The sequence below is a fragment of the Ailuropoda melanoleuca genome, chromosome 4 (assembly GCF_002007445.2).
Source record: "Ailuropoda melanoleuca isolate Jingjing chromosome 4, ASM200744v2, whole genome shotgun sequence".
Taxonomy (NCBI): Eukaryota; Metazoa; Chordata; class Mammalia; order Carnivora; family Ursidae; genus Ailuropoda; species Ailuropoda melanoleuca.
In genome coordinates, this window is record NC_048221.1 from 52546761 (window position 1) to 52560288 (window position 13528).

General features: G+C 40.6%; 1 protein-coding gene across 9 annotated transcripts in view; it reads right to left on the reverse strand.

The window, feature by feature from the left end:
- Positions 1 to 229: 229 nt before the first annotated feature.
- TMCC1 (transmembrane and coiled-coil domain family 1) overlaps positions 230 to 13528 on the reverse strand; it is a 239531-nt gene continuing 226232 nt past the window's right edge. For all 9 annotated transcript variants that reach the window (XM_034658806.1, XM_034658807.1, XM_034658808.1 and 6 more), the window contains 2 exons: positions 8527 to 8662; positions 230 to 6115 (listed from right to left, as the gene is read on the reverse strand). In XM_034658806.1, coding sequence (XP_034514697.1) covers positions 5801 to 6115; positions 8527 to 8662 — 451 coding nt within the window. In that variant the 3' untranslated portion in view covers positions 230 to 5800. The remainder of the gene's footprint in view (positions 6116 to 8526; positions 8663 to 13528) is intronic.

Here is a 13528-nt window from a genome sequence, read left to right on the forward strand (position 1 = left end):
CTCCACAATGGACCTATCATTTTCTTTTTAAAAAGTTTTGGTATCTTTAATTAAAACAGACAAATATATTTACATGTGAGAGATTCTTACTTTACAGGAGTCAAGCATGAAAGCCCCCACACCCTGGGGTGACGATCTGGGGACAGCTCAATGTGCAGTTTCATTTCTAGAGACTTACATACATACATTTATACAAACGAGAATATTTTCGCATGAACAGGAGACAGTATACTATTCCACAACTGGCATTTTATTTTATCATTTAACATACTGATTTACACATGAGGCTGAACATTTTCTTCTGAATGCTTATTGGCCATTCATTTCTTTTTTGGTGAACTACTTCTTCACAATCTTTGCTTACTTTTCTACTGAGCTGTTTTCTTCTTGGTTCCTATTAACGTATATTCACACATTGTAAACACTCATCTTTTGTTATCTATGTGGCACAGACCTATTTTCCAACACGTTCATTTACCATTTCCTAACAATATAGTTTTGGGCAAGCCACTGAACCCAGGGTTGTTTCCTTACCTAGACAATGAAGACACTGCCTGTGTGAGACTGTGGGGAGAAGTGAGAACTTCATGCCAAGTACTAAGCATTATGCCTGGCATTCAAGAAGTACTCAATAAATGTTAGCCACTCTTCACTACCTAGACTTGAGGTCAAAGCTGGCTAGGTTTAGCTTTGCCCACAGAGTTTAAAAGCAGTACACTTGAATCATTTAGGTGAGGCATACATTTTCTGGTTGGAAATACCCTTACCTGTCTCCCCAGCCTGTTTTCACAATAGCTTCTCAGATCTGTTACCAGCCTTCCACTCTCCCAAGTTCTTAATGAATGAAAATAAAGCAGGCTTTGAGATTATTATACGTTATATAATTATTATAATCAGGCCTGTTCTTTGTACCCATTATGCACTACACAACACTTGGATATATTGTTCACGGTGTAGCCTACTATGGGGTTGGGCAATGTACAACCTGCACATCTGTACATGGCAGCCTGGTCCACATTTCAAGAAATTTAAGGCATTCTCACTGCAACTTAAAAAGCTTTCATAGAGGCTCTCTTTATTTTCACAACACCCACTAGGTAGGATCAAGGTGGGAATGATATCTCTAAATACAGATGGGGTAGGAGGCAAAGCTAGTAAGCCAGAAGTGTGGGCCCAAATATCTCGGCATTCAAATTGTGGCTATGAAGAGCCAAGTTATCAGGTCCCTGTTTCGTATCCTGCCAAAGAAAGGCAAGATGAGAGCTTCTGGATTTCCAGAGGCTTCCCAGAGATCATCAAGGAGAAACCATATCAAAAATTACTACCCCTAGGCTGGCTCAGTCAGTAGAGCAGGTGCTCTTTTGATCTCAGGGTCTTGAGTTCGAGCCCCACACTGGGCAAAGACATTACTTTAAAAAAAAATTACTACCCCTATAACAAAACCATAGATGGGATTTGGCTACATAATAACCCCTTACATACATATAAAACTTCAAATGTCAAATGTTTTACAAAGTGTATTTATGTATCCATCATAACGTTTATTAACAAAGCCTTATAAGAATGGACAGGGATTAGAGAGTATAATCAATGGTGTTATAACAGCATTGTATGGTGACAGTTGGTAGCTACACTTGTGAGCACAGCCTAATGTATACACTTGTCAAATCACTATGTTGTGTACCTAAAACTAATGTAACACTGTGGGTCAACTATAATTCAATAATAAAAAAAAAGAATGGACAGGGATTATTATACCCATTTGGGGTCATCAGATGAATCTGAGGTGGGGGGATACCTCTAAAAAACTCCCTCCAAAGAACTAAAAGGCAGACTAACCTACCAGTTGAAAGGAATTGTGGCAAAGTGACAATCTGAAATGATGGGTATAAAGTCCTGGGAGACAGTGACAGTCACCCAGCTATCAGTTATGGTTTCAAGATACTGACTGCGTGCATGTGTGCGTGTGCGCACACAAACGCACAGTTTCTAATGTATACGCTATTGGAAGGTTTTTAGACTGACAAACTTGTCATGGAAACTGAATAAATATGCAAAAATAAAGAGCAAAATAAACCCGAGTCCAACCACCTCGTTAATAGCTGAGGTCTTTATTTCAATTTGTATGTACAGTAAAAGTGCTGCTGAGAATATGCAGCAACCAGACAAAACATAAATGTAATTCTCTCTCAACAATTAGCAGCTTAAGATCTATCAACTACAGTGTTAACGTTCACGCGTTCACAAGTGTCATTTCTGTACTTTTCAATTCGTGCAAGTGAGTTTTTATGCTGACACACTTTGATAAAACACACTTACAGTCTAGTAGTCAGTCCTACTGAGGGTATCACCTAGCATACACAACACACAGACAGAAATGTTAACTCTTAGAGCCACATTCAAAATCCCCAGTTTCATTTGGGGGTGGGAACCATAATTTTGCCTGTGTCAATTTGTTGATTACAATATTTGGTTTTGTTTTGGAAGCATATTTCCCAAAGCTGAAAGGTAGCTCCTCACTGGAACTTACTTGGAATTCAGCATTTCATCTCGCTGTACCTCAAAGGAATATGAAGTCAGAAACAAAACCAAATGCAGTGAAAACCACATAAAAATATGCTCATTATTAGGGCATGGCTAGCAAGGAAGGCTTGATCCCAGTGTTTTCCTTGGTATCAGATTTTTACCTCAGTTGGGTGGCAGGGGTACAGGGGAGAAAGAAGACCCCAGTCAAGGAAGTGTAAAATTTAACCTACTTTTGCTTCTTAAGGAGCCAGTGGAGTAGAAAGCCTTCCTTGCTAGGATGCACTGAGTATATACCAAGGAATTGAAATTGGAGCAGACAGAAGTGCCCTTCAATTGAATCATAAAAAAGGTAAAATGTTAGTTATTTTACAACCTGAACAGAGTCACCCAGGCTACCACAGCCAGCCTCAAGCACCAGCACTAACAAGTAATCCAGGAATGCTTCATTTCAAAGGGAATGTACGTAGTCTTTAAAAGAGAAGAAGCATTAAAGCAAGGGGAAATTTCCACTCACAGAACAACTGTTAAACAACCATTAGAGTGAGGTTATAGAAGAGCTTTCAATAGACCAGAATCCAGGAACAGCCACAATGCAAAGAAACACAAAGGTGACAGGTGTGGGGAAGGCAGCGGGAAGTGGGGGAAGGCATGAAAACAGACTCATGGTTACAAATAGCATTAAATGCAGACAACTGTTGGGCCTGGTGAAGAATCAAGGGACAAGACAGCTAGAAAGCCATTACTGTGACTGACCTAGCCTGAAGCTCCTTCCTAAGACAGTTTGAGAGAGGATGGTGGACAGTTAGCACGGGCCTGTTTGGCTGGGAGCTCCGGGGGCTGTCCAGAGGCGAAAACCTTCCTTTGATAGAAATTGTCCCATGGCAAATGGGAACAATTTCAATCCATTTATCACAGTGACTTCTAGGGCCCACAAAACTTAGTAGCCTCTACACAGTTTAGGGGACTCAAAGGTTCTTAGAAAAACTGGAGGATGGTGGCTTAGAGCCTCTTTTTGATGACTTTGTGGGGCTCTCTTCCCTACTCTGAGTGATTAAGCTAGAGCAGAAGGTTAGGAGAAACTATGCTAGTTTGACAAGGTCATGGTGTCCTTTGGCACTCCTGCCTAAAGTCACTGCGATATTTTTAGGCAAAGTAAACATTTAAAATACATAGGCATGGGAACAATTTGGTTTTGGCCTGAACATGAATTGGTTCCAATTATTTTTTAACAGAAAAATCATCCTTGTGGTCCCTGCTCTGGGTACTAATTTTGAGAGGTCAACAGAGCTAACAGGTTGTACTACAATCATCTGGGGATGGAGTGAAGATTGGGGTACCTGAGTTAAAATATCAAAATGATTATGGAAACAACATGCTGACTCTGAGAAGGCCAGCCTGCCAAAGCCACAGGAAGCTGGAGCTGTCATGTAAACCATCCTCTCAGGCAGAGAAGGCAATGCTAATCTAGTTCCAAAAGAATTTCCTGGTATGGGAAGAATAGGCAAAGCATGCTCTGCTACTCTTTTCAGGACATATTATGTGCCCCTTGCTCATCACTTGGTTGCACAGAACTGAGGCCAAGAGGGAACAGCATTTGTGATTCAATACTATGAATATGAAAAGATTAACCAAGCTTTCTAGACATGCTCTAAAAGCCCAGTTCCATCCTGGTGGAACTGGTCATAGCATGGGGAAGAAGGCTCAGTTGTTTTTTTCTAAACTGTCTATAAAAGTCCACTGCGCATGGTTGTTAGTCAGTCTAGATGAATAGGAAGTGGACAACATTTTACACCCCAAACTTGGGTCCTTCTAACCTGACAGATCCTTTTCTGTTCTTTAGGGAGAATCACCTTCAGCTGATTCTCTCAGGCAGACAGAATAAAGCTTTGAAATTAAGGGTGCTGGGGCCAAAATGCAGACAGAAGATTCCACATCACTTTGGTTTCAGTAATCAGGGGGTGTTAAAAATAAATTAAGGAAACACAAGGAATTATGTATGACTCTCATAATATAGTCTCAATTTTTCCTAAAGACAACCCCAGCCCAAAGTCCCTGGGTGAACATTTTCTTGGGGCAAAAAGATCTCTATCCTATCATGCTGGTTTGTGGAAACAGCCTCCTCCTCTCCCTGCACACCCCTTTCCTCTCAACCAAGCCAAGCCCAGGAAGTGGTGGGGTGGGGGTGGCAGGACACCAAAAAGCAGCAGCAGCCAGAGGAGGAAGTCTAAGCTGCATCTCAAAACAAGGGCATCAGAGGGAAGCATTTATAGCAAGTCTTCCTTTACTCAAACTGTTTCAAGACAAGAGGGAGCAGCACACTTAAATATCCACACATTTCTTCATTTAAAAACATCACTTCTTTATTTCAAAGGAAAAATAAAAGACCCTCCCAACCCTTTCCAAAAAAACCCAATAATAATAATAACAATAATAAAAAATCCTATTAGAAACCATAAGGAAGCACTGAGAGTTTGAGTATTACATTCTTCAAGTATGCTGTTCAGATTTTTTGTTTTTTTAAGTTGGTGACTATACACATATTTTAAAAAACCTTAAAAGTGCGGCCAAGGGATTTTGCTTAAAATTAAGTATTTAGAGGGCTACTTCAAAATACTGTGGTAGGGCTTTGCAGTGATCCTTTGGGGCATGATGCTCTCACTTTTGTATCCTAGCAAAGGTTAAGGGAGCAGGTTCAAAAGTGATCATACTTCCAGGGTTAGCATGAGTGGCCAACTTGGGTGAGAAAGCCAGGGAGAGATCCATGTGTTCTTCCACGGACAAGGACAATCCACCCTGAATCCAAAAATTCAGACATGGAATGTGGTAGGATTTCACAGTAAAGTTAGTCTGGGAGGGGGAGAGGTGGTGAGCCCAGACGAGGCAGGGTGTTAGGTTTAACTGGTTTCCCTAATCAGGTTTTTGCATCTTTTTAGTGGGTTTTAGTGCAGTCCTTCAAGCCACAATTTAGAATGCCCTTCAGTGTGCTCCAGATTGTTGGTTCATATTAAAGGACTGTTTTAAGATTTGCATCCCAAGGAAAATCATGCTACATAAAAATGATCCAAGATTTTTGCCCAAAAAACTTCTTGGATAAAATCTAAAAAATACTATTGCAATTGCGTCTCTTGAAGAAAAAAACATTATTCTAAATGTAAACAGATTCACTCAACTCTTTTGTTGTCGTAGAAAACTTCAGAGTAGGTAAGTTGCTGTCTAATTCTTCGCTGCATGCACTCGCCAGAGGGTAGGGGAGCACTGCCTTCTTGTGCCAGCATCATCTGGGGGAGGAAAAGAACCGTTCCACATAGCTGAAGAGGGCATCCCAGTGCTTCCAGAGAAAGGCAATGAAAACCACAAGGAATAAAGTGCTGAACGTCCTGTTGCGAGTCTTCATGAGAGGAACCACGCAGTTGGCTACCGTGGAGACAAAGACCAAAAGGACCGCCATGACAGCCAGAAGGATGTTGATGAGTTTGCCCAGAAGGTTCCGGGCAGTGGCATTCTCCAGCCCTTCCAGCTGAACCACCTGCTGCTGCTGCTGCTGCAGCTCCATCTTGGAGATGCGGGTCTGGCACGCCTCCAGGGCCTCCTGTGGGCCAGAAGAGGGAATAGTTAAGCCTTCTGCTCACACTACTCTGAATAGCTGACGTGCAATTTGGGCAAGCGAGATGCATCTTGAGCTAGGCCAATGATTTTAAATATGCTAGAGTCTTGAATATGAGAGGCCAAATGTGTAAGTCATTATTCAAGCAATTATTATTCACCTAAACTGCCCTCCACTGCATTCTTCACGGGATGGCTCACAGGAAGTAGTAGCCACACTTAGATTTGGTCTTGAACATTTTAATAACAAGACTTCCAGTATATTTTTCTTCCATTTAAAAATTACTAATTTAAGTTGCACAAGACAAACATACTTGGTCATTTCAGATAGGATACATAGTCTCTCTTGATATTTTCCTTAAATCCAGGTCTTGGCCTTGAAGTAACACTGTCAGCCTGACATGTGTTCATATTTCACCTATGTTTAAATGCATACATATTTAAGCCTAGGGAAATGTATGGAATTTTTTTGACTCTCTATCTTAATATAAATAGTATCATACTATAGGAACTAATTCATTAACTCATTTTTTTTTTCACTCAACAGTGGGTCCTGCCAATTCTTTCCACGTCAGTGTGTACAGATTTACCTCATTCTTTTTAATTGCTATGTAGCGTTTTGTAGTATGGATAGATATGTCACAGTTTATTCAGCCAGTTCCCTGTTGGAGAGATTTAGGTTATTTACAACTTTTCCACCATAACACTGACGAGGTGAACATCCTCTGGACATCCTTGTATGCACTAGCCGTTGTTTTCCAAGTCAAATAAATCACAGACATCAGTGTGTAGGGCTCTCTGATCTGTCTTCATAAGAAGAGTATACACCCCCCACCACCCCTTTTAAGGTTGATCTTTGTAAGGAGGACACTATGCCCAAACACTAGACCAAACATAAATGATATGCTCCCTTCAAGCCATGAGTTTATATTAAATTTACCCTCAACCTTCAGAGTACAGAACCTATCTCCTTAGCTATGGTCAGGCATCCTCCAAAGTTCAGTAGTGGTGGGAGCCCTACGTTTTCTGGTCTTGGTTTCAATGCATCCTGGTTTCCTGTGATTTGAGATGAAGGCTAGGCAACTTCAGACTGAAGCAAGCTAATGAATGGGCAGTGAATACTACCCCAGCCTGGAATGATCATGGGAAAAAAACTAAAACATAAACAGAATACCAGAGTCTGGAGAAGATGGCAGCTGGACAAATGATCCAGACATTCCCTTGATTTTTTTAGGCTATGATACAAGATTCCCGGACCACGTCCCTTCCCTAAGACTAGCTTATTTCAAGATGCTTTCATGTGAAACCAGCAACTGTTCCCTTAGAAATACCTCCCAACTGGAATAAGAAAAAGTTACATATTCTATTTCCTCATAGCATAAACTAAAGGGCCTTAAACATAACTGCCTCATGTGTTATTCTCACAAATGGCCTGGCAATGTGCCTGTAAAAGGTTTGGGTTTGGCAACTAGGACAAATACCTCCTTTGCTATAGAAGAAGACAGACAAGATGGCCCTGAGTCTTGTCAGAGAAGCTTCTGAAGCAGTAACCAACAGATATAATAATGCATGTGGTCTTCTATACACCAAGACCTGTGATCCTCAGAACATTTCCTATGAACCCAAGCAAGCATATCACCCCTACATGGTACAGACTTTCAAGAAATGTACCTCATTTGAAGAGTAGGTATATTACTTACAATTGGTATAACCTTCTCTTGATACTCTTACCTTCCCCATCTTTTTTCCTAAACTTTTCAGTATTATGGTAAAATACACCTAACATTAAATTTTAACCTTCTTAAAGGGTACAATTCAGCGGCATTTAGTAAACTCATAATGTTGTACAACCATCATTACCATCGAATTCTAGAACACTTTCATCACCCCAAAAAGAAATCCCCTATCCCTTACCTATTACTCCCTATTTCCCTCCCTGAAGCCCCTGGCAACTGCTGATCTACTTTCTGTCTCCATAGACTTGCCTGTTCTGGACATTTCATGTAAATGGAATCATATAATATGTGGCCTTTTGTGACTGGCTTTTTTTTTTTTTCACTGAGCATGTTTTCCAGATGCATCCATGTAATAGCATGTATCAGTATTTTATTCCCTTTTCTTCTTCTCCTTTTTTATTGTGGTAAAAGACACATAACGTAAAACCTACCATCTTAATTAACCATTTTTAAGTGTACAGCTCAGTGGTATTAAATCCATTCATAGTGTTCTGTAGCCATCACCACCATCCAACGCCATAGCTCTTTTCATCTTGTGAAACTGAAACTCTATAGTCATTAAACAATAACCCCTCATTCCCTTCAACCCCCAGCCCCTGCCAACCACCATTCTACTTTCTGATAGTCTTTTGCTTTTACAAACCCGATCCTTCATGCTAACCTGGATGTCCCGGGCCCGTTCATAGGACTGATATGCAATTTTCTCTTCCATGCTGGCCAATTCCTGCTTCAAGTTTAAGATTTCATTCTGATGGAGTTCCGTTAGGTCATTTAGTTGTTCTTCTAATCGTTCACATCTAAGAAGGGGGGGAAGTTAGAATTTTATGCATTCTATGTTTTTCCTGGTATTATTCACATCTAATCCCCAAAACCCATTCTGCAAAGGAAGAAAACAAAAGCACAAAGAAATTAAGTCGGTGGCCTGGGATAACAGGGCATGCTAGTGGGGACAGCTCTTAGTCCCTGGAATGGACAGCTTGTCACAAGGCCATATCATAGCAGCAACATGGTTTTTCCACAACCTTCTCAACACAGTATTTGCAGCAATGCCAGCAGCCCTGGTTAGCTTGGAGCATACTCATAATAAATAAGGCAGTTCTTACTCTGTTCTGAGCAGCAAAGGGGAAAGGCAAAAACTAGAATATAATTAAGCAGATCTCATCACAAGATAAACAGCACATAAATGGAAACTGACCTTCTAGCAGTAGCTTATCCTGATACTGGACAGGTCACTCACCTGGATGTTCATGGTTCAGAGCCCATCATCCCTACGGCCAAGCACAGAGTCTAGGACATCTCAGTCAACAAATATTTACTGAGAGCCTGCTGTGTACCAGGTATGTTCAAAGTACTGGGAATACTGTGTGGTAAACAACACAGAATGCCTGCCCTCAGGAGTTTACATACTAAGGTGTATGTGTGTTGGAGGGGAGGAGCAGAAGAACCAAGACAATTGCAGGTATGGGTAAGTAAAACGAAGATCAACAGGGGTATATATATGACAGAGTGCCTGGTGGTTGGTTAAGCTGGAATAGTCAGAGAAGAACTCTTCACTGTTCGGTGCTCTCCAACAATGACAGATGAAACCTGAATGATGATATGAATGAACCTATGAAGATGTGGGGGGAGGAGTATCTTAAAGCAGAAGGAATAGCAAATATCAAGTTCTCAAGATGAGAACTAGCTTGGCAGGTTTGAGGGACACAAAGTAGGCCAGTGTGGCTATAGCTGAGAAAAAAACAGGAAGACTAGAGGGAAGAACTAAAGTTCCTTGGGAGAAAGTCCTTTAATTCATCTTATATCTCTAGCACTTAGGGCTACCTATGAGAAGGTTACCTACATAAAGGCAGAACCTGGCTGGGCACCTAAGGACCAGTAGGACTGAAACAGGTTTAAAGGGCAAGATCAGAGATTTTAGGTAGAAAAAGAACATGGGTAAAGGATAGGACGTAGAAATGTCAGGATAACTGGAATGATGGATCTATGTTGGAGAGAAAAGGGAAATCTGGCTTTAAAAGGTAGGTATAGGAGGTGGGATTCTGGAACAGATAATAAATGGGCCCAAAGCAGATTGCTGATGGAGGGAGGGTGACATGATGAACACAGCATTTTAGGAATACGGGTTATGTAGAGGAGAAGAGGATAGACTGGGGTAGGTTGTGTGTGGGAATTCCAGGAACCAAACAAAGAGCAAAGTAGGTAGGAGGATAGTTGAAAACTATACATTAAAATAGACTGGAAAAGGAACAATAAACACATCTCTAGCTTGTGGTAAATAAAATGTAAGCCTGTCAGACAGAGGGCTCAGCCCAACAGGAGAATATACTACTACTGAACACTAGTGGGGCAAACACACATCAATGCTAGCATAGAAGCCTCAGGGGACTTTGTATTAAAAAAATAAAAATGACATTTAAAACTACCCTACCTTTCCTTGTTTTTAACCCCATATATAGTAGACAAACTTTTAAGGAATATGCAGAAGTTTTCTGTTTAGGGTAATTCTTACACTGCAACATCACTGATATTCTCCCTTCCAATAATTATATAATAAATAATTATGTCCTAAACTCCATTCTCTCTCTTTGAAACAAGGATTTTTATTTAAAAGGCACAGTCTGACCCTTTTCACTCTATTACTGAATCCTACTGAGTTCTCCTTTATCCTTGATAGGTACCTGTATTGCTTTCTTCCACACTGAAATCCTGTTACTGAAGTGATGGAACAGATCAGAAAGTGTTTCCAACCTTTACCTGTAACTTGGGCCAATATTCTCTGTGACTGTCATTTCTTTTCTTTTCTTTTCTTTTCTTTTCTTTTCTTTTCTTTTCTTTTCTTTTCTTTTCTTTCTCTCTCTTTCTTTCTTTCTTTTTTTCTTTCTTTCCTTCCTTTCTTTNAAAGTGTTTCCAACCTTTACCTGTAACTTGGGCCAATATTCTCTGTGACTGTCATTTCTTTTCTTTTCTTTTTTTTTCTTTTCTTTTCTTTTCTTTTCTTTCTCTCTCTTTCTTTTTTTCTTTCTTTCTTTTCTTTCTTTCTTTCTTTCTTTCTTTCTTTCTTTCGTTCTTTCTTTCTTTCTTTCTTTCTTTTTTAAAGCTTTTATTTATTTATTTGACATGACAGAGACAGCCAGCGAGAGAGGGAACAGAACAGAAGCAGGGGGAGTGGGAGAGGAAGAAGGGCTCCCAGCGGAGGAGCCTGACGTGGGGCTCGATCCCAGAACGCTGGGATCACACCCTGAGCCGAAGGCAGATGCTTAACGACTGTGACACCCAGGCGCCCCTGTGACTGTCTTTTCACTTCATCTGTTGCCCAGGGCATGTGCTCAGAAACAGGCATCGCCTCTACTGATTTTCTGTCAAATTTTAAGTCTACCAATTGCCACAAGAATATATGGCATATATGATATATGATATAATACTGCCTTTTCAGGCTCATCCTATTTTATTTAGCTCACTATCCTGTGGTGATTTTAATGTTTGATGATTTCATCATTCTCTCTCCTTACCAGAGATGAGACTTCATAAAAGGAGTGTTTCAAAGTATCAGTCCCTTGAGATTTAAGGGAAGGGCTGGGCCTAGCAGCAAATAACCCTTCTAAGCTAAGGACTGATGTTGGGTGGCAGGGAGGGGAGCATGGCAGTGGTGACAATCAGTCTGCTGATGAGAACAGACCCATGTGACATCTTTGGCATGTGTTCCATAACTGTATAGTCTTTCAGGAATGTTGGAGAATCTTATTTGATATTAAACATGGCTCACACATACCATTAGAACAGAATAAAAAGTAATAGCAGCTGCTGCCATTTATTTAGTGCCTACTGTATATCCAAATTCATTATTTAAAAGATTTATTTATTTATTTATTTGGTGGGGGGAGAGGCAGAGAGAAACTCAAGCAGGGTCTGTGCTGAGTATGGAGCCTGATGTGGGCTTGATTCCAGGACCGTGACCTGAGCCAAAACAAAGAGTCAGCTGACTGCACCACTCAGGCACCCCTATCCAAATTTATTTCTAAAACTCCAGGAAGATAATAGGTATTATCTTCACGTTACAGATAAGGAAACTGAAGCTCAGAGAGGTAAAGTGACTTGTCTAAGGGCACACAGAAATTATGTAGGGAGCAAAGATTTGAATCCATGTTTGTTTGACTTTAAACCCAAGTTCTTAACCTCTACACCGTGATGCCACTTTGAAACTACTCAAGAAGCCCAGATGAGCTAAACTCCCTTTTATAAGTAAGAAATCTGAGTCAGGTCTATAGCTGATCCAAATTACATAGCCACACTGGGAGGTGGACTGAGCTACAGTGACACGACTGTTTGGAGCTTGCTGTCAAGGTGGAGTCAATGGGAGAAGGAATGTAATAACTCTACATACATAGAATCAAAAAGAGGATAATAACAAGTGTTGGGGAGGATGTGGAGAAATTTGAACTCTCATACAGCTGGTGGGAATGTAAATGGTGCATCAGCTTTAGAAAACAGTTTGGCAGTTCCTCAAAAAGTTAAATATAGAATCACTGTATGATCCAGAAATTCCACTCCAGGTATACACTGAAGAGAAATGAAAACTTATTTCCACACAAAAAAGGTGTACACAAACATTCACAACAACATTATTCTTTAAGGGCCAAAAAGTGGAAACAACTAAATATCCATCAACTGATGAATGGATAAATAGAATGTGGTACAACCATACAATGGAATATTATTTGGAAATAAAAAGAAATGAAGTAATGACACATGCTACAGTATGGATGAGCCCTGACTACATTATTCTAAATGAAAGATGCCAGTCAGAAAGGACCACAAACTGCATGATGCCATGTATATGAAATGTCCAAAATAGGAAAATCTATAGACACAAAGATTAATGGCTGCCAGGGTCTGGGTGGAATGGGAAGATTGGAAGGTGATGAAAATGTCCTAAAACTGATTATGGTGATGGCTGCATATATCTGTGAATACGCTAAAAAATCACTGATTTGTATATTTTGTTGTTGTTGTTAAGACTCTGAGAGAGAGAGAGAGAGACAGGGAGAGCATGAGCGGGGGGAGAGGGGCAGAGGGAGAGGGAGAAGCACACTCCCCACTTAGCATGGAGCCCCACAAGGGGCTGGATCCTGGGATCATGACCCAAGTCGAAGGCAGACACCCAACCAACTGAGCCACCCAGGCACCCCTGATTTGTATATTTTGAATGGGTGAATTCTATGGTATATGAATTATATCTCAATGAAGCTGTTAAAAAAGATTATGGATGTCTGCAATTTACTTTGAAATGCATTAAAAAAACGAGAGGAAGGAGGCGCCTGGGTGGCTCAGTTGGTTAAGTGACTGACTTGATTTCAGCTCAGGTCATGGTCTCAGGGTCCCGAGATGGAGCCCAAATTGGGCTCTGCGCTCAGTCGGAGGTGTGCTTGAGATTCTCTCTCTCCCTCTGCCTTTTCCCCCACTCTCTCTCTAATAAATAAATAAATACATCTTCAAAAAAATGAGAGGAAGGATGGATAGATGGAAAGACATGTGATAATATAGTAGAATGCAGAATCTAAAAGGTGGGTGGTATGAGTGCTCACTGTACAACTGTTTTCAACTTTGCAACATATCTGAGGTTTGTTAATAAACACTGGGGGAAAATGATTATAGCCAGGAAAACT